The sequence below is a fragment of the Melanotaenia boesemani genome, chromosome 13 (genome assembly GCF_017639745.1).
Source record: "Melanotaenia boesemani isolate fMelBoe1 chromosome 13, fMelBoe1.pri, whole genome shotgun sequence".
In the NCBI taxonomy this organism is placed as follows: Eukaryota; Metazoa; Chordata; class Actinopteri; order Atheriniformes; family Melanotaeniidae; genus Melanotaenia; species Melanotaenia boesemani.
This window is the reverse complement of record NC_055694.1, coordinates 17208741-17230237: the sequence shown is the minus strand read 5'-3', so window position 1 is coordinate 17230237 and position 21497 is coordinate 17208741. Positions and strand designations below refer to the sequence as shown.

General features: G+C 40.5%; 4 protein-coding genes across 5 annotated transcripts; 1 reads left to right on the top strand and 3 right to left on the bottom strand.

The window, feature by feature from the left end:
• Positions 1-630: 630 nt before the first annotated feature.
• Positions 631-8589, top strand: inavaa (innate immunity activator a). Its single transcript, XM_042003888.1, has 10 exons — positions 631-672; positions 4315-4411; positions 5132-5265; positions 5389-5511; positions 5615-5849; positions 5940-5993; positions 6069-6282; positions 6482-6631; positions 6723-7404; positions 7853-8589. The coding sequence occupies exons 2-10, from the start codon at positions 4348-4350 to the stop codon at positions 7943-7945; spliced, it is 1749 nt and encodes a 582-aa protein (XP_041859822.1). The 5' UTR covers positions 631-672; positions 4315-4347; the 3' UTR covers positions 7946-8589.
• A 174-nt stretch (positions 8590-8763) lies between these two features.
• Positions 8764-12944, bottom strand: LOC121651580 (inositol 1,4,5-triphosphate receptor associated 2). 2 transcript variants are annotated; one of them, XM_042003889.1, is made up of 12 exons: positions 12055-12944; positions 11901-11973; positions 11755-11782; positions 11423-11563; positions 10674-10805; positions 10185-10341; positions 10060-10094; positions 9925-9975; positions 9701-9837; positions 9478-9606; positions 8998-9105; positions 8764-8914 (listed from the first exon to the last, which is right to left on the bottom strand). In XM_042003889.1, exons 1-12 carry the CDS (start codon positions 12140-12142, stop codon positions 8764-8766), a joined length of 1230 nt encoding a protein of 409 aa, XP_041859823.1. In that variant the 5' UTR covers positions 12143-12944. The 2 variants fall into 2 exon arrangements, with proteins under 2 accessions (XP_041859823.1, XP_041859824.1); XM_042003890.1 differs by having other exon boundaries at positions 11423-11585; positions 11901-12167.
• A 139-nt stretch (positions 12945-13083) lies between these two features.
• Positions 13084-15111, bottom strand: rpl10a (ribosomal protein L10a). The gene is made up of 6 exons (XM_042003891.1): positions 15023-15111; positions 14525-14596; positions 14348-14428; positions 13643-13791; positions 13381-13553; positions 13084-13294 (listed from the first exon to the last, which is right to left on the bottom strand). Exons 1-6 carry the CDS (start codon positions 15025-15027, stop codon positions 13124-13126), a joined length of 651 nt encoding a protein of 216 aa, XP_041859825.1. The 5' UTR covers positions 15028-15111; the 3' UTR covers positions 13084-13123.
• A 578-nt stretch (positions 15112-15689) lies between these two features.
• Positions 15690-21248, bottom strand: fance (FA complementation group E). The gene is made up of 10 exons (XM_042004861.1): positions 20940-21248; positions 19057-19618; positions 18848-18892; positions 18697-18753; positions 18318-18461; positions 18116-18239; positions 16737-16812; positions 16565-16631; positions 16355-16480; positions 15690-16262 (listed from the first exon to the last, which is right to left on the bottom strand). The coding sequence occupies exons 1-10, from the start codon at positions 21185-21187 to the stop codon at positions 16158-16160; spliced, it is 1554 nt and encodes a 517-aa protein (XP_041860795.1). The 5' UTR covers positions 21188-21248; the 3' UTR covers positions 15690-16157.
• Between the last annotated feature and the right edge of the window lie 249 nt (positions 21249-21497).

The window sequence follows — 21497 nt, the reverse complement described above, 5'->3', positions numbered from 1 at the left end:
TATGATTCACTCTATCAAATGCTTTAGAAGCATCAATAAAACACATAAGAACAGAGGAGTTTTTAGCCTTGTAAAGATTCACTATTTCTTTGAGAGCATATACACACATGTCAGCACCATGCTGTGGTTTAAAGCCAAACTGGTTGTCTTCTTCACCGCTGTTTACTTGCCAGCTGTTTCTTTCTTTCTTTCTTTCTTTCTTTCTCTCTCTCTCTCTCTCTCTAAAGTAAAACTTGTTCCTGCCTCAGACCCTCTATTATTCTTTTGTGCCTCTTCACAAATCAGAAGCCCCCTTCTCAGCAGGTCGCGTGCTGTGTCAATACGCAGAGCGTGTCTGGAAAGTCAGCAGCGTCGGACCCAACCATTTGAAAAGAATCCAGGGGAGTCTGTTGGCAGAAAAAAAAATATATATATATTATTTTTGTTATATGAAACCAGATATATTTTGATAGAATTCACAAAACTAATATTAAACAAAACTAACATGTAAATTAAATTATATTTAGCTCAAAATAAAAAATAAATAAAATGAACAAATCCCTCTCCCCTCGATAGAAGAATTGGATTTGTCTGAAACAGATGTCCCAAGCACTTTTGTCACGTCTGACCAGAGAAAGTCTTTCCTGCAGTTTCAGAAAGGATGCTGTAGAGGAGAGCACCACAAACTACAAGGTATGTAAAAACTCTTTGCTGCAGTTTAGCAACATTATTTAAAAGGGAAACGACAGAAAAATGAGAAGCACTAAATACTTAAAGTCGGATGAAGTACAATTACTTTAAAAGCTGTTAAACGTTACAGAACAACCAGACAGTCGTGTAAAAACTCTATATAACTTAAAGTAAACCTTATATATATATATATATATAATGTGATGTTCACTTCTGCAGGGATAGAAAGTAACTAAATCCTGTATTAACAGCAGTAATACAGGATTCCATTTCGTTTAGTTCTACATTTTTTAAATGAAGTTTTACTTCATTAATAGAAATTATCACCTTACAAGAAACTCATAAATAAGATGTGGCATATAACTGCAATTAAATACAGTAATGTAACCTGTTAAAGTTAGTTCTAAGCAGTTGTAACACTAAAATGTATCTTGCATGTAAATGTATTGTAGGTAATATTCTTACATTTATCTGAGATAATTCTGGACAGTGAGTACACTTCATTTTGGCATAAAGGTTGTGGATGCAGGACTATTATCCTTTAAGTTTTTTTTATTAGTGCCACAGCTATCAGACAAAGCTGCTTCAAGCAACAGAAACAAACAGTACAGGTAAATAATTTGCCCTCTTTTCCACCATGAATAATAACAAGTTGCTTTTACTGTTGGACTTTAATGGGTCCACAGTCTGATTGGTGTCGTTTGTGATCCCAGCAGCAGAATAAACATAATCACCTCCAGTCCACATGTTGACAGATGTGAGGCATTACTATAGTGTTGAAATAGCACCTCTGTGTTGTCATTACCCCTGGAGTCTTCTTAGTTTTATTTGTGGTGGGCCAATGAGGGTGAAAAAACTGTAACCACATCCTGCCAATGGCCAGAGGTGACCATCAGAGATGATGGTCAGAAGGACTAGGCAGCTCAATCCACAGCTAGCCCTTAAGCCTCTGGGAAACAATGAGGCATCTCTTCTTCGTGTCAATGTGCTGTGACATAGCCGGTTTGTCTGGCCAGCATATGGTCTCCAGTAACCAGGAGCCGACTGGCAACATGCTTAATTATTACTGCAGCATTGTCTTTCTTGGAGGATCCTCACACTCCTTAATTGGGTTGGTCTGAATGAATGTTGACCAAGGAATGAGGCTGAAAGTGTTTAAGAAAATGCTCACAGCTACAGCTTTTGAATTTATGTTTTTACAGTCTCCTGTCTGCATTTCACTTGACTGTGGAGTTTCCCAACTGAGCATTGCTTCTTAAGGCAAATTTGTAATACAATACCATTTTTTTTCCTACTACACCCCCATATTGATGCACTTTTCTTCAAGCAACCCATATTGTAAATGGAGTTGATCTTTTCTGCTGAATGGATTGTGGCTTTTCATCAGACTCTGAAATAAAGCATGCTGTAAAGTTGTTTGGTTTCTTCCATAGTATCAGCATTCAGAGGAGAATCTTAATTACAGGGTTCGAACAGGCCCTGGTCTGGTTTCAGGCAATCCTCGCTGTTTCCTCAGCAAGGCTGGTCCCCGTTGGTAATTCCAGGGCCAACCACAGTGGTAATGAGCACGGTGGTGATGGCTGCAATCCAGGAATACGCAGCTCTAAGGACTCATGGGAAAGGGTGGTGGGGGAAGTCTGGGAGACAGTAAATCCACATCATGATCTCTTGCCATAAACATCAACTTCCGTAGATGTTACGCCGTCACAGTCCAGTAAACTGTGAGGATGTATGGTACAGTGATCTCCCATCCAACATATTTCAAGGTAGTCATGATTAGCAGTGATCACACCCCTCCCTCAATTACGATGAAGAGTGCATCCGTTAAGACAGTGCTATCAGCAGCCATCCCCTGAGGACATGTACATCACTTCATGCCACATTCAATCAGGAAATGTCTTGTGTTTGTGGCTCTCCCTTACAGCACAACTCCAACATTCCCACAACTCCAGGTTCTTTTGAAAGCTATGACAAACGGTGTCAGCATTTTGGCAAAAAACTGCAAATCTTGCAAGAGTTTAGACCAAACCCGCCCACTCACTCAGCTTTGACATCCAGTCATACACTCTTGTGAAAGTTTGCAGACAGTTATAGCATGTAAGAGGGTAAATCCCACACTACCCTGAATGTGTCTTATTACCAAGTTGGATTCTTGTTGACATCTTTGGTGTTAAAACGCTGCAATATGGAGTTGTGGGTCTGGAAGTACATCAGGTCTTACATGTTTAAAACTGTGCTACTTCTTTTCTTTGCCTCTCAGAGTAGGCTTGTCTCAGTACTGACCCAACAACACTGCTCAGGCCTGAGTTGTCAGCAGATATTGCGCCCGCAGTAGATTACTGAGGCCGGTTGGGGGATACAGGGCCTTTGTTGTAGTGTTGTTTTACTGACTCAAGCTGCCTAGCTATGTCTCATTGTGCTACTGGCTGCTCAGTTCACATGAGTTGTGCTGAATAGGTCAGACGTATGGGATACACAATGATATCCTGTCAGAGAAGGTTCTCATTCATACAGACCCTGAGTCTTCGTCATCTCTACAGGAAAAGACCTGATATCAATCTCCAAACACAATAGTTGAGACAGGATTTGAGGATTACACATTGAAGTTTTAACAACACATCCTTTCATGTGATGTCTGTCTTTATGTCATCTTAGCTCCCCTTCATTCCACATCAAGAACATCAATGCAGAAGCTGCTCTAAGAGTCACCAAGCTATGCCATTAGGAATATGTGACACTGCAGTAAGGCAAGCATATGACACAATTTAATCATCTTATTTAGGATAATGTGGCCTCTGGTATTCTTCTGGTCTTTTAGTTGAAGCCAAAGCTGGTCATAGCATGTTGAGAGGAATAACATGTCATTTTCATCCTTACACAAGTTCCTGGCCTCATCTCTTCTCTAAACAATGTGCCTAATTTGGTGTTGTTGTTGTTTTTTTCCTCCTGCTGTTGCTCCACTCCGCAACCCACTTGTAAATTATAAGTCACATGCTCTCCTGAGAACAACAATGCAACAGGGCAGGCCACAAACATGAATCGTGCTCAGTGTGTAAGTGAAATGGGCAGCATCCTGCACGAGTCAGCGGGGACCTTGTGATGTGATGCTGCGTGGACAAGCCCAGCATTGAGACATTCTTTCACTTCAAAGCCCCCAGAGGGTTTTCTGGACACTGGTTGAATAGGAGCTGAGGGAGGGGTGTACGCGGGGAGAACAGGTGCAGTCCATGAGTGGGGTAATTCCTGCTGCCATCTGCTTTCTTTTTCTGGGTCCGGGTTCTTTAAATGCCCTCTGACACGCCTCATGGCGACACGCTCCCCTAGCCAGCCGCCCCGTGCCCCGTCACCATGGCACCACGATTCAGATTAACCCCTGCACATGTGCCGAGTCAACCACGGGGGTCTGCCTCTTTTGTGATGGAGCATGGGAGAGAGAAAGAAGAGAAGGAGGAGGGGGAGGGGGATAGAGAGCTGAATGGATAAAGGTGTAAAAAGAGCACCCGCCAGTCATTTGCTTTTGTTAAGTAAAGCAGCCGTGGGAGAATGAATGAAGCCATGTGGCAGAAAAACAGAGGGAGAATATATATTCTTGAAAGTGACCCAGCTTACTTTGCTAATCTGAATTAACTTTGTTTATCATAACAGGTAATTACAAAAACACAGTCGCGAATAATCAAGATGACAGCCGTCGAGAGTAAAGAGGAGATCAGTGACACTGACAGTGGGATTATCCTACACTCTGGTAAGGACAACACCAAGAAAAAATAATCAGTGCAACACCTGATTAGTACAAACTTCAAGTGGAGATTTAAGTCTACATACCAGTATCAAAACACAACAATACTATTAGTTAACACTCAGTCTGTCCTCCAACAGCAGGTTTGGGTAGACATACATAACAGAACCAAACATTGTCAACATTGAAGATCGTTTCATTTTGCTACAACTAAAACTATGTTCTGTATTTAGTTGAAAAACACACTAATCAGTTCAATTTAAATATAATGTCTGTACTGGGAGTATTGTTTATGAATCATTTCAGTTATCTAATTATTTATGTACAATAATACTGATACATCTGTCAGACGTCCCCTGGAAATAAATGAATAGCCTTAAATGAATCTGTCATTAAAGCATGTCAGTGAACTCCTTTACTAAATTTCCTACAAGTAACATGGCTCTTAACATTCACAAATACTACTGAAGAAATGCTGGATAAATCAAATATTTCAAAGCTCAAAGCTTGTAAGTAAAGTAGATGAAGGTACTTTAAAATTTTCAGCGCATAAAAAGCAACTTTAAAAATAAAACAGCACACATATGTACATATATCCTGTCCAGTATAGTGCTTAATGTAGCTATGCAAGCCTAAAACATCATTATTACCCACCAACTGTTTTTTTTCTTCACTTTTCCAAATGTTGATGAGGAAAAGCTGATCTTCTTTGTTCATTTGATACAGGTCCAGACAGCCCCACATCCCCACTTAAGGACCTGAGCACCAACACTAAAGCCTTGAAGCTGAAGCACCAGTCTCTGGAGGAGCGTCTGGAGCTCTGCCTGCTGGAGCTCCGAAAGCTCTGCATCAGGGAGGCAGTAAGTGACCCCTGGACCTCCAGTAATTAGCAGATTTTTTTTATGGATATAATAAGCCATGGGATTCTGTTATGCAATAATCATACCTTTTTTTTAATCAACATTTCCGTTCTGTTTTCACAGGAATTGACTGGCACACTGCCCTCAGACTATCCTCTGATACCTGATGAGAAGCCACCCCGAGTTCGAAGGAGGATTGGAGCTTCTTTCAAGTTGGATGAAGGTCTGATCAGTAAGGATCAACAGGTACTGACCCTATCAGTCTTTATGTCTGTAAAATAAGTGAACAGGCAGAGGAAACTACAAGCCATCAGCTGAAACTAATTTTCAGATTGTGTCTTTATTTTAGGATTCAGAGCTGCAAGCACTAGAAACTGACTTGGCACTCCAGCGGCAGATTTACGAGGCAGTCCGCAAGCTGTCCCTCGAGGAAAACCTCAGTAAACCACAGAAAAAGACTCGGCTGCAGCAGTGCAAGAGGGAGGAGAAGAAAGTGAAGGAACTGCAAGAAGCCGTGTTCCAGCACAGGATCAAGAGTGAGTGCAACTCACCAAGCGTCACCATCTCAAGCAGCCAAACTAAAGGTGAGCAACACTGCTGCCATCTTCAGGCCAGTGACTGTAACACTGAGTGAGTTTGTTGCGTTTATTAACAATGTCTGGTTTATTTTTTAGATGTGGGCTTGTCTGATGACAGCTCCCTCTCTGATGTGGTGGCTTTGGATGATGGTGAGTTAAGATCTATACATGCATCATTTTACATGTTGTTGCCAAATAACTGATGTCTTCTCTAACCCCTGTCAGACATGGACTCGTCCAGCCCCGTCTCGCTTCCTTCCTGTTCAGACCCTGCCCAGCTGTCAGACAAGACCACGCAGTCAGCTCCTCAGCCTTCAAGCCAGCTCAGTGTGGAGTATGAGCGCTCTCCCATCCAGAACTCTCCCTGGAAAGAAACCAGTCTGGACCAGCCTTACCAGAGGGTCACAAAACCTCAGTCCATCAGCGGGAGCAGGTCCAGGTTGGAAACAAGTTTGATTTTAATCCTTCAAATATACAACCAAGATGGAAAGTCAGAGATACTGACGTCAGCAACCTGCATGTTTACTTTTCTTTGACAAAGATATTTTTTAGTTTAACATTGTTAGTACATATTAGAGGTTCCTCCTACTGTACTGCATTACTTTTCTCATGTCATGCATGTGTTTTGCTTTGTGCAGTAGTCCAGCAGGGAAACAGGTGAATACAGAAAGCTGCAGGATTCCTCTCACTCAGTATGTCAGGAACTCGGCTCTGCGTCACAACCACTCCACCAGCGCCCCCTCCACTCCGGAGCTGCTTGTACGCCGACAATACTCCCAGTCCTTTAGGTACACAGAGAAGTCATGTCAAAAATACAGATCTGGTAATCAAAAAAGTGTCACTTTAGACTTCTCAAACTTCTCTTCTTTAATTTTGCAGACTTCCCAAAAAAAAGGTGTCTGCCGACATGGAGCACCTCATCTCAGAGAACAATCGGGAGGGAGCCCGGCTGCCTCACCAGCGCTGCATGGCAGACTTTATGATGCGTTCTCCAGATTACTCTCCCTTGCATCCTTACCAGTCCAGCTCAGAAGACAGCAGCTCAGAGCACTCATCGTCCTCCTACATTGGCTCTCCTGGAAGAGAAGGCCCCACTGAGATCCCTAAGCTCTGCCCCCCACCTTACGGATTCCACTTCGGAGCACAGACGAAAGGGCTCTCCAGCTTCTCTGGCCCACACAAAAACACCAGCCAGCCTCAGTCCAGCCATGGACACTCCAGAGCCACATCAGAGGAGAACCCCTACTCCCCACAAGGTCTGGACGTAGGGAAGTGCTTTATTTCTGCCCCTCCTGCAGCTCGCAGCCATCAAAGAGGAGCATCCTCCCCAAAGAGCATCTTAAAACCCCCTCCACCTTACACCAGGCTGGTGCGGGCACCCTCTCTGAAAGAGTACCCGAACCACGCTGTCAGGCTGATGCCCCGCGACATTGTGTCAGAGGAGCTGAAGTCCTGGCATCAAAGGAACCAGCTGCAGAAGTTACGGCCAAACTGTGGTGAACAGCAGAGCTCACTGGGTGTCACAAGCCCCACCTCACCTCACCTGCCTATATTTACACAGGTCGGTACTGAACACACTTGAATACTGTTTAAAACTGAAGGTCAGACAAGAGTCGTTCAATCTTTAATAGAGGTTTAATTTTTTTAATGTATTAGGGATGTAAATCAGTTACTTAAATAAACAATGAAGTCACTGATTATTCTCTTGATTAATTGTGTGGTCTATATACAACATAATTATTCGCATCTGCAGCTCAAAATCTGCTAAAGTTCTATTAACCTTCATTAAATCTATTCTAATTGTTGCATAAGCTTGCTGCCAGAGAGAAACAGATAAAACCCATCTGTTGCATTATCGTAGCTTCAGCTCTATCCACAGAGGAGGAAAATCTTTTACTTAAAAAATTATTCAGAAATCATTTATGTTATCTTAATGAGCAAATTTATAATTACAACTGCACCGCATGCTTATCCCTGGCAAATACTAATGTCATAACATTTTTTCACAGGGTTCAGGTCATGTGATCCTCCAGCGGGCTGCTGATGGGACTCCGGTCCAGTGGTTTGTGGCTGAGGATGCTGAAATTGTGAGCCAGGTGTAACTAACACTACTTCGCTATGTTGAGTCATTCCTTTTGATTTAACTCTGTATTTATTAAGACTCTGGACTCTCTGTGAGATTATTTGTTGACATGAGGCAGTAAATGGGGACCTATCTGTACCGGTATCGGTAATTAATTTAAATTTTAACGTAAGGTGGTATGCCAGTTTTATTTATTTTAGGTTGTCTCATAGTAGATGCTAGGTGAATCCAATCTTCTAAATGTGTCAGATGGACCATAGACTTGCTGTAATTTCAGAGTTTTGTTGTGGCTGGCACACATTTTGCACAAAAGTCACCTACAGTAGATGTCATATTAGTTTTTTCATTTTTTAATATAATTTTCCCTTCATATTTATTATTTAAAGTCCCCCATTGAAACATAGACTTTTAAGAAAAGAATATATATTTTAGAGAGAGAGGGTGAGAGACAGTTAAATAAATCTTTTTTTTAATTTGATCTGATGTGAGCTAAATCTTAACATTTCCTATTAACTATTAATTATTAATCACTGATACCTTTAACAGTGGTTTATGAATGTTTTCACTGCAGTATGGTGTTGTATTACTAACCACGTCATTGTATGCATTTTGATATCTTTTTTGTATATTTATAATAAATAATATGACCAAAGATTAAACTTGTTGAATTCTTATTTTGAGTGTAAAAATAAAAGTATTTAAACATGAAAATGTTCCATGAAAATGTTTATATATTCATACACAAATAGCCTTGCAGACAACTTTTCCACACACTGGTCTTTCTCAACACAATTACAGAATCCATGTGAATGCTCATAATATTTCCTGGAGAGCAGATCATGGCTCAAATTCTCCTTCATGAAGCTTCCAGAAGAAGTAAGTCAGCATGATGACACAGATGAGCAGAAGCAGGTTTATGCAGATACGTGTCCATCGGCAGTGATACAGCCTGAGACCCAGAGGGTGCTGTTTGCATGGGGTTCCACACCTGGGCAGAGCTCTCAGTCAGTGTTAGGTAAAGGAAAAAAAACTTAGTCATCTCAAAGATATGTATTTTTTATGTTTACTTACGTGCCCATAGAGTTTTGACTGTAGATATTCGTCACCTTTTTCTCCTTTCCTTTGTTTGATAAAGCTGCTTTGCCCTTGTGTCTTTGTCGCAAAGTGTCCAGAGTGGGACTGTAATGAAGCCACAGAAGCTTTCACTTAAATGCATCCATAAGACACACGTGACAGACAAAATAGCAACCTTCATTAAAACCAGTTTACGGGAGGGACAAAGTTGTGTAAAATTCATATTAACTAACTTATTGAGCAAGTTAAAGGCTAAATTACATTTCCTATGAGGTCCATTTCTATGTATTTTTTAAAGTTGAGTCTTTTATTGACATTGTGGACTTTACATGCCATGTGGTAGATTTGATTTAAAGCCTTTGGGAAGCACAGAAATCCTTCACTGCCACAGGATCAAGCTTCAGCAAGTTGGTCTTTACCGCAGGTAATAACTTTGTGTTTCTCTTAGTTTGTTCTAGTCCAAGAACACTGCCGTACTTTTTGGTTTGTGTCTTTATGGGGGGCGCTTGCTCAGAAGTGGGGATCTCTGGGTTGGGAGCTGGACCAAGGGTGGGGTCTGGAGGAGGTTGAGGAGCTGAAGCTTCTGGTCGTTCTGGATTGTGAGGTCTAAAAAAAAAAAAAAAAAAGATATGTTAATGCTAAATACAACCACAAGGTCCAGAGTCAAAGCATTAACTTTAAACTTAAGTCTCAAGCTGACCTGTCATCCATGGAGTAGCTGTCATCCCTGGTTATGGTTAAACAGCTGGACTCTAAGCTCAGGGAACGAGACAGGCACACGGGGGACGGCTTCTTAATGGAGGAGACCCGTTTCCTGGAGTCTCGCTTCTTTTTCTCCTGTGAAGAAGAAATTTGTTATGGTTTAAGGATGATCATCTCCAAGAAAAATAGAGAGACTTCACCAACAAAAAAAAACCTCCTCACCTGAGTTTGGCTGGAAATGACTGATGCACTGATCCTTCGACGCAAAACATTCTGATAGAAAAACAAGGCAAGAAAGAACTTAAATATAAAAGTTCAGATGAGGCAGATCGTAGAAGCAAGCCATAATCTTTATACCTGATTAGAGCCCATTTTGTCACTTTCCTCTACATCTGCAAAAGGAAATCCAGTTTCAGCTTAGCTCATGACAGCAGAAAACAGAAAAATAAAAACACTATCAAACACATTAAAGCTTCATAAACCTGCTGAGATTGTTGGATTGATGCTGCGTCTCCGGGGGTTCTGCTGCTGCATCATCTTTTTGGTTTCTTCCAGCTCTGCTACGTTTCTGTCATGACGCCTCCTCAGACTCTCCACGTGAGCCACCATGAGCTCCACTGCTCGACTCACTCGAGCCTCCTGTCCAGGAAAGAAAACAAAACAGCTGTAAGATATAGGGTTATTACACCAGACAAACACAGATGCTAGCCTTGGGCAATATAAAGAAATCATTCATATAGTTAGCAGATCAATTTTAACTTGGTAGGCTTTAGAAACAGAGTCATAAAATCTCCTGAAAATCCTGAATATCAGACATTAATTTGCATTTAAAACTAATCCTAATAGACTTTATAAATAAGTACTTTGATTAGTTACTGTTTCTTCTTTATGTTATTGCTCGTCGTCCTAACTGACTTGACAGCAAGAAACCTGCTTTCTTACAGCATAAAAGCAAAGGAGCTTCCTCGTACCTGGTGCACAGCACCGAGCACCTCCGCTGTGGTGGAGATTCGCTCTACTGTCCCACCAAGGATATCCAGACACAACTCCAGCCTCTGCAGGATATTACTGCGCTTACTGTCCAAACACACGCTCTTCAGTGCCTGTAAACACACACAAAGTCACACGTGCACCTGCTCTCTTGTAGCATCAGAAAAATGATCTATGAGACGTTAGTGAGTGACCATCAGCCCTCTGTGGGAAAGTTTTTCAATGATTGAAAGCATAAGCAAAAGATGGACTGAGGAAAATAGAGAGCAAACTTGAGTGGCAGCTTTTTAAAGATGTTCAAGATGCTAGATAGGATGAAGGCTTACATTTCAGCAAGACAAGAACCCTTAGCACACCAAAAAAGAAAATATATGAGAAGCTTGTATGATCATACTCAAGAAGACTTAAAGCTGTAAATGGCCAGAGAGGAGCCTCTAAAAGCATGAAGTGCAAAGGCTCAATAAATTTTAAAATGGGATATTTTAATATTTGATTATTGTTTTATTATCACTTATAATCCTACGCAACAAAGTACAGAGATTTTGGGGTGTTTTGTAAAAGTAATGATAAAACAATAATGTACAGTCTGTACTATGATTATAATTATACTTTATAAGGAAAAACATTAAGTTGATTGAATTTAAGGCAAATGTGCATTATAACAAAATATGAAATACATGAAAAGTCTTTAAGCTTTTCTGTGCTGTAGATTTGCTGCCTCATATTATACCTCCAGGGTCTCCCTGCCTCTGGTCAGTTCAAGCTGGATGTTCTCCTCAGCCAGGTTTCGGGCATGCTCCTCCGCCTGCAGTCTCTGTTTCAGGGTGTACTGATCACAGCGAAAGGCCAGGGAGATCTGAGAGAAGGCTGTCTGGGGGGGCAAAAACACATTACTGCAAGCAGTGCAAGCCTGCATGTTAGGCCCTGAAGAGACAAGGTATTTCATTCAACTCTTTTTACTTTTTCATACCTAAATCAAACGTAATTTGCAAAAAGCCAAAACATAATGGCAAATCTGCTAAATTAAACATTCAGGGAAAATGAGAAGTGTTATCAGCTTACCTCCAAATCGTTCTCTGACATCTCCATACTGTGAAAACAAAACAAACAAACAAACAAACAAACAAACAAAAAAAAAGTTGTATGAAACACTTGTCAGGAAAACTGAAATGTTGATTTAACTATATTCTGATGCGGCCGTGTTGCACCTGTTGAGGCCGACACGCTCAATGATGGACAGGTCACTCCAGTTTGTGATTGGTGGCTCTTCATGACTGGTTTCTGTTAACATTTTAATCCAGTTTAATGTAGAGTCCTAACAACAGTTGATGGTCGTTCAGTGACCGTGCCATTAAGCATTACCTTCCTCGCTGTCCTCACTGTCAGGCTTGGTGGATAAGTTCTGTCTGCTTGTCCCCGCGTCTGGCTGTAAACCCTTAAAATATATCATGGAGGTATTAGATATATAAAGTGTAAACAGAAACAGATAAAGCGGTTGGTAGATTATTTATCTCACCTCAGCGCCCATTAGAGAGTCACCCATCGTGCCCATTAGAATAACCCAAATGCTTTAACTAAATGATGAAATTAGACAAATCTCATCTACAGTGAGAAGCGGGGTTTTCATTGCTGCTGAAAAGTAGAGATATCGTTACAAGTCTTGTCTTTAGTTCATTCTGCCCTCTGTCTCTCTCCTGTCCCGAGAATAGATAATCCTATTAAGAGATCCACAGTCAAACCAGAGCAAGATGACTGACCCAAGAGGCTCATGGGAAGCTGTGTCCCGCTCTAGTACTTCCCCAAATCTTGGGGTTTATTCTGACTACTTTTTGAAAGCAATATATGCTGCTTTCAAGACATGTTTTCCAGGTCCAATACAAACCCACATTCTGAACTCATAACACACCTGACAACAGGAAAAATGGTCAGAAACTTTTGGGAGAAAATATTTTAACTAAAGCACATATTTGCAAAAAGGAAAACAAAATAAACAAAACTGGATAATCAAACACACTTCAGATCAACTCCCTTCTTTAAAAAGGGTACCATTAAATATTGCAGGATGAGAAAAGCCAGTATGCAGCTATCCATAAGACCAGGATACAAAGGGGGCAGTTGAATATCAAAATTTAGTGTCTTGCTTTTCACATTTATCTTAAATTCACTCAAGGTGTACAGGTATGAAATGATAGGTTTGATACACCCGCTGGCTTAAACAGAAAAACTATCAGTGTCCAAATATTTACAATATTAAAGCCCAGGTTTATATTATTTTTTAACTGGAGAATGATATGCCTTTTTTACCATTTTAAATTCCAATTCTTTTATACTGTTAAATGACATGACTACTTTCAAGAGGATATCTAAGAAAAATCACCCAGTGCAACAAACTTTGGAGCATTTCCAACTTTTATTAATAGAAAAGCTGCATTTAATAGAGGCGTTGGGGTTTGCCCATGGTGCTCTTGACGTAGAGGGCGCGCACATTCTGCCAGTTTTTCTTCAGCAGAGACACAAGGAAGTTGACAGCCAAATGGATGTTGTAAACGAGCTCATCCTCCGTCATCTTCACATGTCCAACAGCCACAGCCAGACAGAGCACCTGCAGCATATACAGCAGCATTAAACACTGACTCAATTATCAACTCAAACAATGAAGGTATTGGAAATTTAACTTAATATTTTCACCTTCTTCATCTGAAATTTGATGGTCGATTTAACCTCGTCCACCTTTGTGTTCAGGTTTTCATTGTGGGTAAGCAGGGAGGGGAACTTGCCAGCCTTGTTCAACCCAGGTCCCAAGATACGAGGGATCTGCTTGATGAGAGACTCTGAGGCCAGGAAGGCATCATACTTCTTGGCTAGAAGACAATGGAAACAGTAAGGTTAGGATAGCATTAACAGCTAATGATCAGGTTTCTGCCTAGTGTAGTTTATGCAAACTACCTACCAAGCTTCTTCACCAGCTTTTTATTTTTGTTAAGCTTCTTCAGAGCCTCAATGTCCATGTGGGGCATTTCAGCAGCTTTAGCCTCATCACAGTGCTGCTGGTCTCCCAGGACGCACACGGAGAACTTGGGCCTGGGGAGACTCTTCAGCCTGCACATTCACAGAGCAGTTAGCAAAATACTCCCAACACGACACTCAAAAAGGCATCCACTGTAGTAAAGACATTTACCAGTATTGTTGTATAGTGTTTGAAATAAGTATACCTCTTAAAAAAATAACATTTGAAAGTTTGATTTGTAATAAAACCATGGTTAATGTACAGAAACAAATTAATGTTTCCAAAAGACATTTTCCTGATTTCATAGTGCAAGTAGACAAAATTCTTACCACCACAGTGGCCGGTGTCCGGCTGACCTCTCTGGATATATATAAAGTAAAATTGGTCGGCTTGAGGACGTGAACCTACCAGCTCAGCCACTCAAAGCCTCCCCTCATGTTTTAAGACCCAGGGTAGGGGTCCGCCTGCTTCACCTTCACCAGCCAAAGCTGAGTGGGTTCAGTCAGACTACCCAAAGTACTTCTCCATGTCTGTTCCTGCCCCATCTAGATTAATTCTTCTACTTTTTACATACAAGGATATTTTGAACCTCAGACAGGGCTGGAAGCCAACAGGGAAAAGGTTGGGTGAGACAGTAAAAGGTCGAACCTGACAGTGCCGGAGAAACGCTTGTCCTTCTGGGGATCATAGTTTTTAAGGCTGATTTGCAGCTCCACAGTCTCCACAAACCTATTAACAAATGGAAGATTACAAAAAAGTTCTGGGTTGTACGCCTAAAAAAACACTTCTGTTTCAGATCCAATACTTTTCTTGATATATACTTACTTCCTAGGTTTGGCCAATGAACCCTGAAGGACCTCCTTCACAGCTTCATACAACGTGTCCCTGGAGACCTTACTGTAGGATGCAAAATATTAAGATATGTTTAAAATAGTTGTTACTGTATGAAAGGCTCCATTCAATGTAGTTCGGTAGCGTTGCACTATGATGCTATCAAAGAGGTATTATGTAACCAGTAAGTGCAGTAAAAATGTGAATTATATCATCTATGAGATGTACTGTAAAATTCTAATTGAGGATTGCGATGATATATGCGCTTTTTATCTGTGGATGGTTGCGGATTAAGTCCACACAACGCAGTACGGTTTCCTCCGGCTACACCGGCAGATGATCCACTTCACTACGTTTAATTTTAACTGACTTCTAAAAACTATACGATACACATATGTATACAAATTTGAAGTCATAAATCCCTGCGATTGATACACATCACGTGTTTTAAATACATGTTTAAACATATTTACTTACTAAATCATAGCCTACCTCATGTTAGCCGACGCACCCTCTCCTCTTGCTACGCTGAAAAAGGAAGTTCTGCCGGAAGTTACGCAAAATAAACGCGAGCAACGTCTACGTCATCAAGAGAGGCCATTTTTTTGCTCTCAAACCCTATGCTCAAACCTTTTCAAATGAAGGCACTGAAAGCGCACAAAATAGACATTTATATAAAAAGAAAACCAAAGGAAAAGAAAGTTGTATGAAATTACAAATTAATTTATTGAAATAAAGGTCTAGGCTTTAACTGTAGTTTGTGTTGTAACTTAGTTAAAATAGGAAATAAATAGGACATAAATGTTTGCTGTTCAGTAAAACTGGTGCATTTATGGAATTTTGTATATTATGAAAGTGCTCAAAATACATTTTACTGGGAAGTAAAAGATAGAATATAGGTGTGTTGCAGCTGCTGTTTAAGTCTGCCTGATCCTGTGGACGGGTTGTACTGGAATACAATTCGTTGTACTTGTATAATGACAAATAAACAATCTTGATCTTGATGATGTTAATCTTGAGAAAATAAAGGCTAAATTGTCAAAAACGTGTGTAAAATGTGCATCAACTCATCTAGTTAGAATAAGTACAGTAAAATGACAGTTTTACACATCAAATGCAGTGAAGCTGTCTTTTAACATTAAATAAAAGCAAAAGTCACCAATGTCAAAGTTTTATTCATTATTACAATTTGAGTGAATACGCTGTTAAATTACACAACGCATTTTGATGTGAAATAAATTTGATCAGAGCATAATGGGAATTTTGTTTGAAAAAAAAAAACAAACAAACTCAATAACAGAATAAACAGCACAAGAAAATCTTTATAACAAGGACTCATGAGCTACATCATCACAGTGGTGTTTTAAAACATTCTTTAGCTGTGCACACCTGTGAGTTCATGGCCAACTCATGTCTGGGGAACTGTAACATTAACAACCACAGCGCTTAGTTTATATTTTACTAAAACACACAAAGAGCACCACATTAAATATTACAGCAGAATAAACTATGTAAATTAAGCTAAACAATGTTATGGTAATTTTAAGTGCTTGGAATAGTAAAGTTTCCTCTTTGATGGACTTAGGTGCTTTATTTTCAGCAGGTTTACTAACATGTAATACTTGCACTATGTGTGTGTGATTCGTTTCAAAGCAGCGTGAAGAGATTTCTTCAGGAATGTCTCGTTTAACATCAGACAACTGGACAGGGACTGTTTATGTTCAGCAGTCACCTGGAAAAAGATGGATGCATAATTAGAATTATTACAAATACTGTCCAATCCACTGTTCAGCCAGCATGCATGAAATAATTTAGCAAACTTACATGGCTGCTGTATTTGCTGAGTACTGTTAGCATCATTTTTGCAAACTTCACAGACTTAGTTAAATTAGGAGCTTGGCTGACGAGTTGTTGGGTAAACTGTGTGAAAACGTCTTCATTCAGCACAGGCTGGGCAGGCAAAAAATAAAGAAAAAAAGTTTACACACTGACAATGAATATCATGATTAAGTGAATTAATAAATAAACAATTACCTTTGAGTCTAGCAAGCTGTGGATAATGGAGAGCACTGCCTCACTCCAAGTAGTTCTGAATGTCATTCTGAAATTCAATTAAACAACAAAAGACAAGCAAATAAATAAATAAATCGTGCATCAGTGATTTGATTGACTGGACTGAACATAGTATTTAAATGTTTAATCTTACTGGAGCACCAGCAGCCTGTAGTGGGAATCCAAACAGCCCTCTATCAGTCTGTTCAGAAGCTCTGCTTGTGGATGCCCTGAAAACAAAAAATGTCTTAATAAGAAGATCAACTGATGCTGGATCCAAATATTGAATAAAGAGGCTTTCAACCTGACTTCCATTAATTCCAAAGCATCTGTCCTGTAATACATACTAGAAGCAGAACATTAAATTCATACAAGCTTGATAACTGCTGCTCTGAAGCCTCTTAACACATAGTCTGCATTTGATTTCTTACCTGATTTCACACACTTTTTGATATCATCAAATCAGTACAATGGATTATCTACAATTCTGCTCACTGACATGAGAAAAAAAAAAAAAAAAGATTTTGCCCATTCATCCATCAATTCATCCATTTTCTATACCTCTTTATTTTAGTGCAGGTTGTGGGGGCGGAGCCTGACCCAGCAGCTACTAGGCGAGAGGCAGAATAAACCATGGATAGGTCCGTAGTCCATCGCAACGCCAAAGCAGAGACAAACAACCACTCACACTTCCTCTGAGGGAAATTCTGTAATGAGCACTTAGCCTAACATGCATGTGTTTGGACTGTGGGAAGAAGCCAGAGTACCCAGAGAGAACACACGCATACATGGGGCGAACATGCAAACTCCACACTGAAAGGCCTGGCTCGATGTCTGGCCACTTTAACGAGACCTCGAGTGAGTCTGTACCCTCAACGATGGTTGTAGATTCTAAACTTTCAGTCGTTTCACAGACTTCTTCCTCCCCTAAAGGAATCCTCTAAATTTCATTTTAAAACTAAACTAAAAAACTAAAGAAACTGTTCTGGACAAATAGTGAAATGTCTTCAAGAAACTGAACCCAGTCAAGCTGACCATGACCTGGATGAATGAGAACCTTCAAAAACAGATAGGGGCTTCTTCAAGACTTTGGAAAAGTGGAAATGCTTAACAATAATGTTAACTAATGCATGAGGACTTTGGATTGTACTGTGGTTAAAAAATAGCTTAAACAGGCATTTCTAATTTATGTAAACTATAGAAACCTTTTCTTTTCTTAAAGCTTCCAGTTTCATTGTGTTCTTCAAACAAGTCGTTTTCATGTTGGCACAGAGAAGTTACCAAACCGCAGTCACAATCTCTAAAAGAACTTTTCAGCATCACCAAATTACTTGTCTAGCCTGTATGTTCTTTTTTAAAATAAACTAACAAGTCACAACTATATGTGAAGTGTGTTAAGCTGGTGCATGTTGTTTCTGCTCAATGATTTGGCCACAAAAAAAAAAAAAAAAAAAAAAAAAAAATCTCATCTCAGTGCATTTGCTCCACAATAATGATTATTTACAAGACTCAGGGGCAGCACCTGCACCTCACCGATGTTTTTCTCCTCCAACACTGATCCGATTAAAGCGTGGCACATCGGTCTGGGATAGCGGCTACACAGTGATGTCACTGCCGTGACCAGACATCTGGAGGCCGGCTCTGACAGTACAAGGACCTGTGACGTAAAGTAAACATCTCGTCAGTATCGAACACAGCACCTCTGTCTGCATCCTTGTCATGTCCCGTGTTGTACCTTCTCCAGCAGGAGGCTCTTGATGAGAGATGATGCGGTGCTGTAGCTCAGGTCAGGAGAGAGGGACAAAATACTGTTGCACAGTTTTGTCAGAGTATGTTCTGGTAAGTCAGGCAGTCTCAACATGTTACATAAGACCTCCACCTGTAAAAGACAGACATCATTGGAAGTGCCTCCTGCTTGGTTAAAATGACATTTCTCCCATCATTAGTGTAGCTGAACAAACTTGTAACTATTGTGTTACTTAAACTGAATGTTTTTATCAAAAATGCAAAAATCCAGTGCAGCCGTTATGTGCCGGAATATTAAAATAATGATTCCAATATTTTTTTTCTCGTGAAATAATGGATGGATGTATATACATATTTTAAGGCCATACTTGACTGGGATTACAATCATTCAGCACTTTGAACACATCTGTGGAGTTTTGGTCCCACTGAAACAAAAAAAATACAGAAAATAGTAGTAGTACCTGATGTCAAAACCAGTCTGTACTGCAGTAGTAACAAGATAGAGAAGATTTCTATTACCTCAGCCTGATTCTCCAGCAATTCTTGAATTTGAACAACAGAGACCTAAACAGACAAAAACAAGAGATCACTTTTATTACTGTGGTTTTGGTCTGTTTCAAGCAGTGTGAAGATAAATATTTAATGCATTTGATGACCATTGTGTAAGGGAAGTATCATTTGAAAAATCTTGCTCTTTTATGGAATAAAAATAGCTCTAGTTTGTTCACCTTAATGTGTTCAGGCAGGACATCACACACACCGTCCGATGTAGGCGTTTCTGCATGAGCAGCACTTTCAGATCCTCCTAGTGTTGTAGCTTTTAGAGTCTCTTCTTCTGAACTAACAGGCTCACCAACTTCCAACTTCATTCGTTTGCTCTGCCGTCCTGTTTCTTCAATGTCCGAGTCCAGATGGACAAAACTGCCCCTCCTTTTCCTTTGTGCTCCCAGCTCATCTACATCAAACGTGCTCTGAGATTCAGAGCTTACTGTTTGACTGCTGAAGCACTTGGCCCATCCTCCAGTCACACCAGAACCAACCAAGCGCTTTGAAAACTCCTGTAGCCTCTGACAGCATGCATTGGTGTATAAAGGCTCATCAGGGTGGGTCCCCAGCTTTCTCTCCAGCTGTCTACACAGAGCGGTAATCCAGGGGTTTGGATGAGACTCCTGGCTGAGACAACTCAGCAGCTGGAAGATAGTGGTTTTGGGCAGAACAGAGTGCACCAGATAGATGAAAAACAGCAGATTTTGTTTGAACGATGCTGAAAACAGGCACACGTTTGGTTTACTAGAAGAGATGAAGAAGGGGGGAAAAAACACAGTTTGACAGACTTAGTTCAGCATTATCCAGTGAAGATGAACTACTCATGGTATTAAGCAGACATCAGTAGGTCAAAATTTCTTCTCTTCTGTGCTTTTGATGTCAGTTTTTAAACTATTATAGCCGTTTAAGAAGAAGCTGATGGCTCAAAATGGAAAAATACTTCTTAGAAGTAACTCTTTCATGCAAAGCTATTTGGTGCTATAACACAACCAAGAAAAGTTACAACATTTAGTGTCCCAAACCATTAGGGCAGCACAGTGGACCAACACCGGCAGATGACATGGCTCCACAAATCAATGCAGACTGAGTAAACTTCTTGCTGCACTTTAAGTGTCTTGGATTGTTGCCTCTCCATTCTTCCTACAGACTCTGGGACCTTGATTTCCAAATAAGATGCAAAATTTGCTCATCAGAAAAGAGCGCTTTGGACCACTGCTCAACAAACCAGTTCATTTTTTCTGTAGCCCAGGTAAGATACTTCTGACGGTGCATTTTGTTCAGGAGTTGCATGACAAGAGGAACACGACATGTGAAGCCCATGACTAGGATCCGTCTATGTTAGTGCTCTCGAAACACTAACTCTAGCCTTAGTCCACTCCTTGTGAAGCTCCCCCACATTTTTCAATGGCCTTTTCCTGACGATCCTCTCCAGGCTGCAGTCATCCCTGCTGGTCGTTCCACCTTTTCCTTCCACATTTCCCCTCCTCCACTCAACTTTTCACTGATGAACTTTGATGCAGCACTTTGAGAGCATCCAATTTCTTTTGCAATTACCTTTTAAAGCTGTCCCTCCTTGTGGAGGGTGTCAGTGATGGTTTTCTGAACAACTGTCATTTCAGCAAACTTCTCCATGATTGGAAATTCTACTGAAATACACAGAGACCATGTAAATGCCCAGGAGTCCTTTGCAGGTGTTTAATTAGCTTATTAGTGTGACAAAATAATGCTTGAAATCTCATTTTGCATATAATGAGTCTGTATATTAGTTTACCTTTTTAAGTTGAATTACTGAAAAAAAATCAGTGATATTCTATTTTCTTTGGTTCCACCTGCATGTTCAATATGCATTTATTTTAAGCCTTAAATAGTTTTAACTAAACTCACGCAATCCATACTGTCAAGCTGATAAAATATATGCAGTTAGACCATAGATTTGAGTTAGCCACGACTGGGTACATCCAATTTAAGGAAACAAGTGTCAAAGCTACGTTCCCGTCATTAACGGTTAAAGTCTAGCTAAAAAGTAGCACATTTCACCGCGGAAAGCCAGTACCATTGCACTTACACAACAAGTGGCCCAATTTGAGCCTCTGGACAGGCAATTTCATCTTGACAGAGTGCTTGAATAAGGTTACGCAGTGAGAAATCCGGGTTTGCCCGCTGCTGCCTGTGGAGGACGGTCAGCGCTCTGTGAGCCCCCGAAGCTCCAGACATCAGCGCCCGAAGCAACAACCTCGACTGCGCGTCAAAGCGACTCAGACGTACTGATCCTGACAAGCTGGCCAAGTGCTGCATATCTGCCCCGTTCTTCATTAGACCTGGTCAGCTGCAAGCCCGCCACTTAACTCATATCTCTTTACAGTTGCTGACTGAAGTAAAAGCCAACTATTAGACGTATAGCGCCACCTACTGTACCGGAGCATATTGCACAGGCCCAAGTAATAACTTCCTACGTCGTGCTGGCGTTCACCTATTCTCCAAGTTTGCCGCAAGTTGTAACAAGCTAGCCAAAACAGGGGAATTTAAATAAATAAATAAAAAAAAAATATATATATATATACACACACACACATACACACACATACACACACAATATACACACAGTTCCCAAATGGACTGTTCT

Coding starts and splice junctions, on each gene's coding strand:
- inavaa (XM_042003888.1), top strand. CDS start 4,348: ATGACAGCCGTCGAGAGTAAAGAGGAGATCAGTGACACTGACAGTGGG. Junction 5,994..6,068: donor TGTGGTGGCTTTGGATGATG/GTGAGTTAAGAT, acceptor AACCCCTGTCAG/ACATGGACTCGTCCAGCCCC. Junction 7,405..7,852: donor ACCTGCCTATATTTACACAG/GTCGGTACTGAA, acceptor ATTTTTTCACAG/GGTTCAGGTCATGTGATCCT.
- LOC121651580 (XM_042003889.1), bottom strand. CDS start 12,142: ATGATATATTTTAAGGGTTTACAGCCAGACGCGGGGACAAGCAGACAG. Junction 9,607..9,700: donor AGCTACTCCATGGATGACAG/GTCAGCTTGAGA, acceptor TTTTTTTTTTAG/ACCTCACAATCCAGAACGAC. Junction 9,106..9,477: donor ATAAAGACACAAACCAAAAA/GTACGGCAGTGT, acceptor GCTTCATTACAG/TCCCACTCTGGACACTTTGC.
- rpl10a (XM_042003891.1), bottom strand. Junction 13,554..13,642: donor AAAGCTGGTGAAGAAGCTTG/GTAGGTAGTTTG, acceptor ATTGTCTTCTAG/CCAAGAAGTATGATGCCTTC. Junction 13,295..13,380: donor TCAAATTTCAGATGAAGAAG/GTGAAAATATTA, acceptor TATATGCTGCAG/GTGCTCTGTCTGGCTGTGGC.
- fance (XM_042004861.1), bottom strand. CDS start 21,187: ATGAAGAACGGGGCAGATATGCAGCACTTGGCCAGCTTGTCAGGATCA. Junction 16,632..16,736: donor TACAGGCTGCTGGTGCTCCA/GTAAGATTAAAC, acceptor ATTGAATTTCAG/AATGACATTCAGAACTACTT. Junction 16,481..16,564: donor ACAGCTTGCTAGACTCAAAG/GTAATTGTTTAT, acceptor TTGCCTGCCCAG/CCTGTGCTGAATGAAGACGT.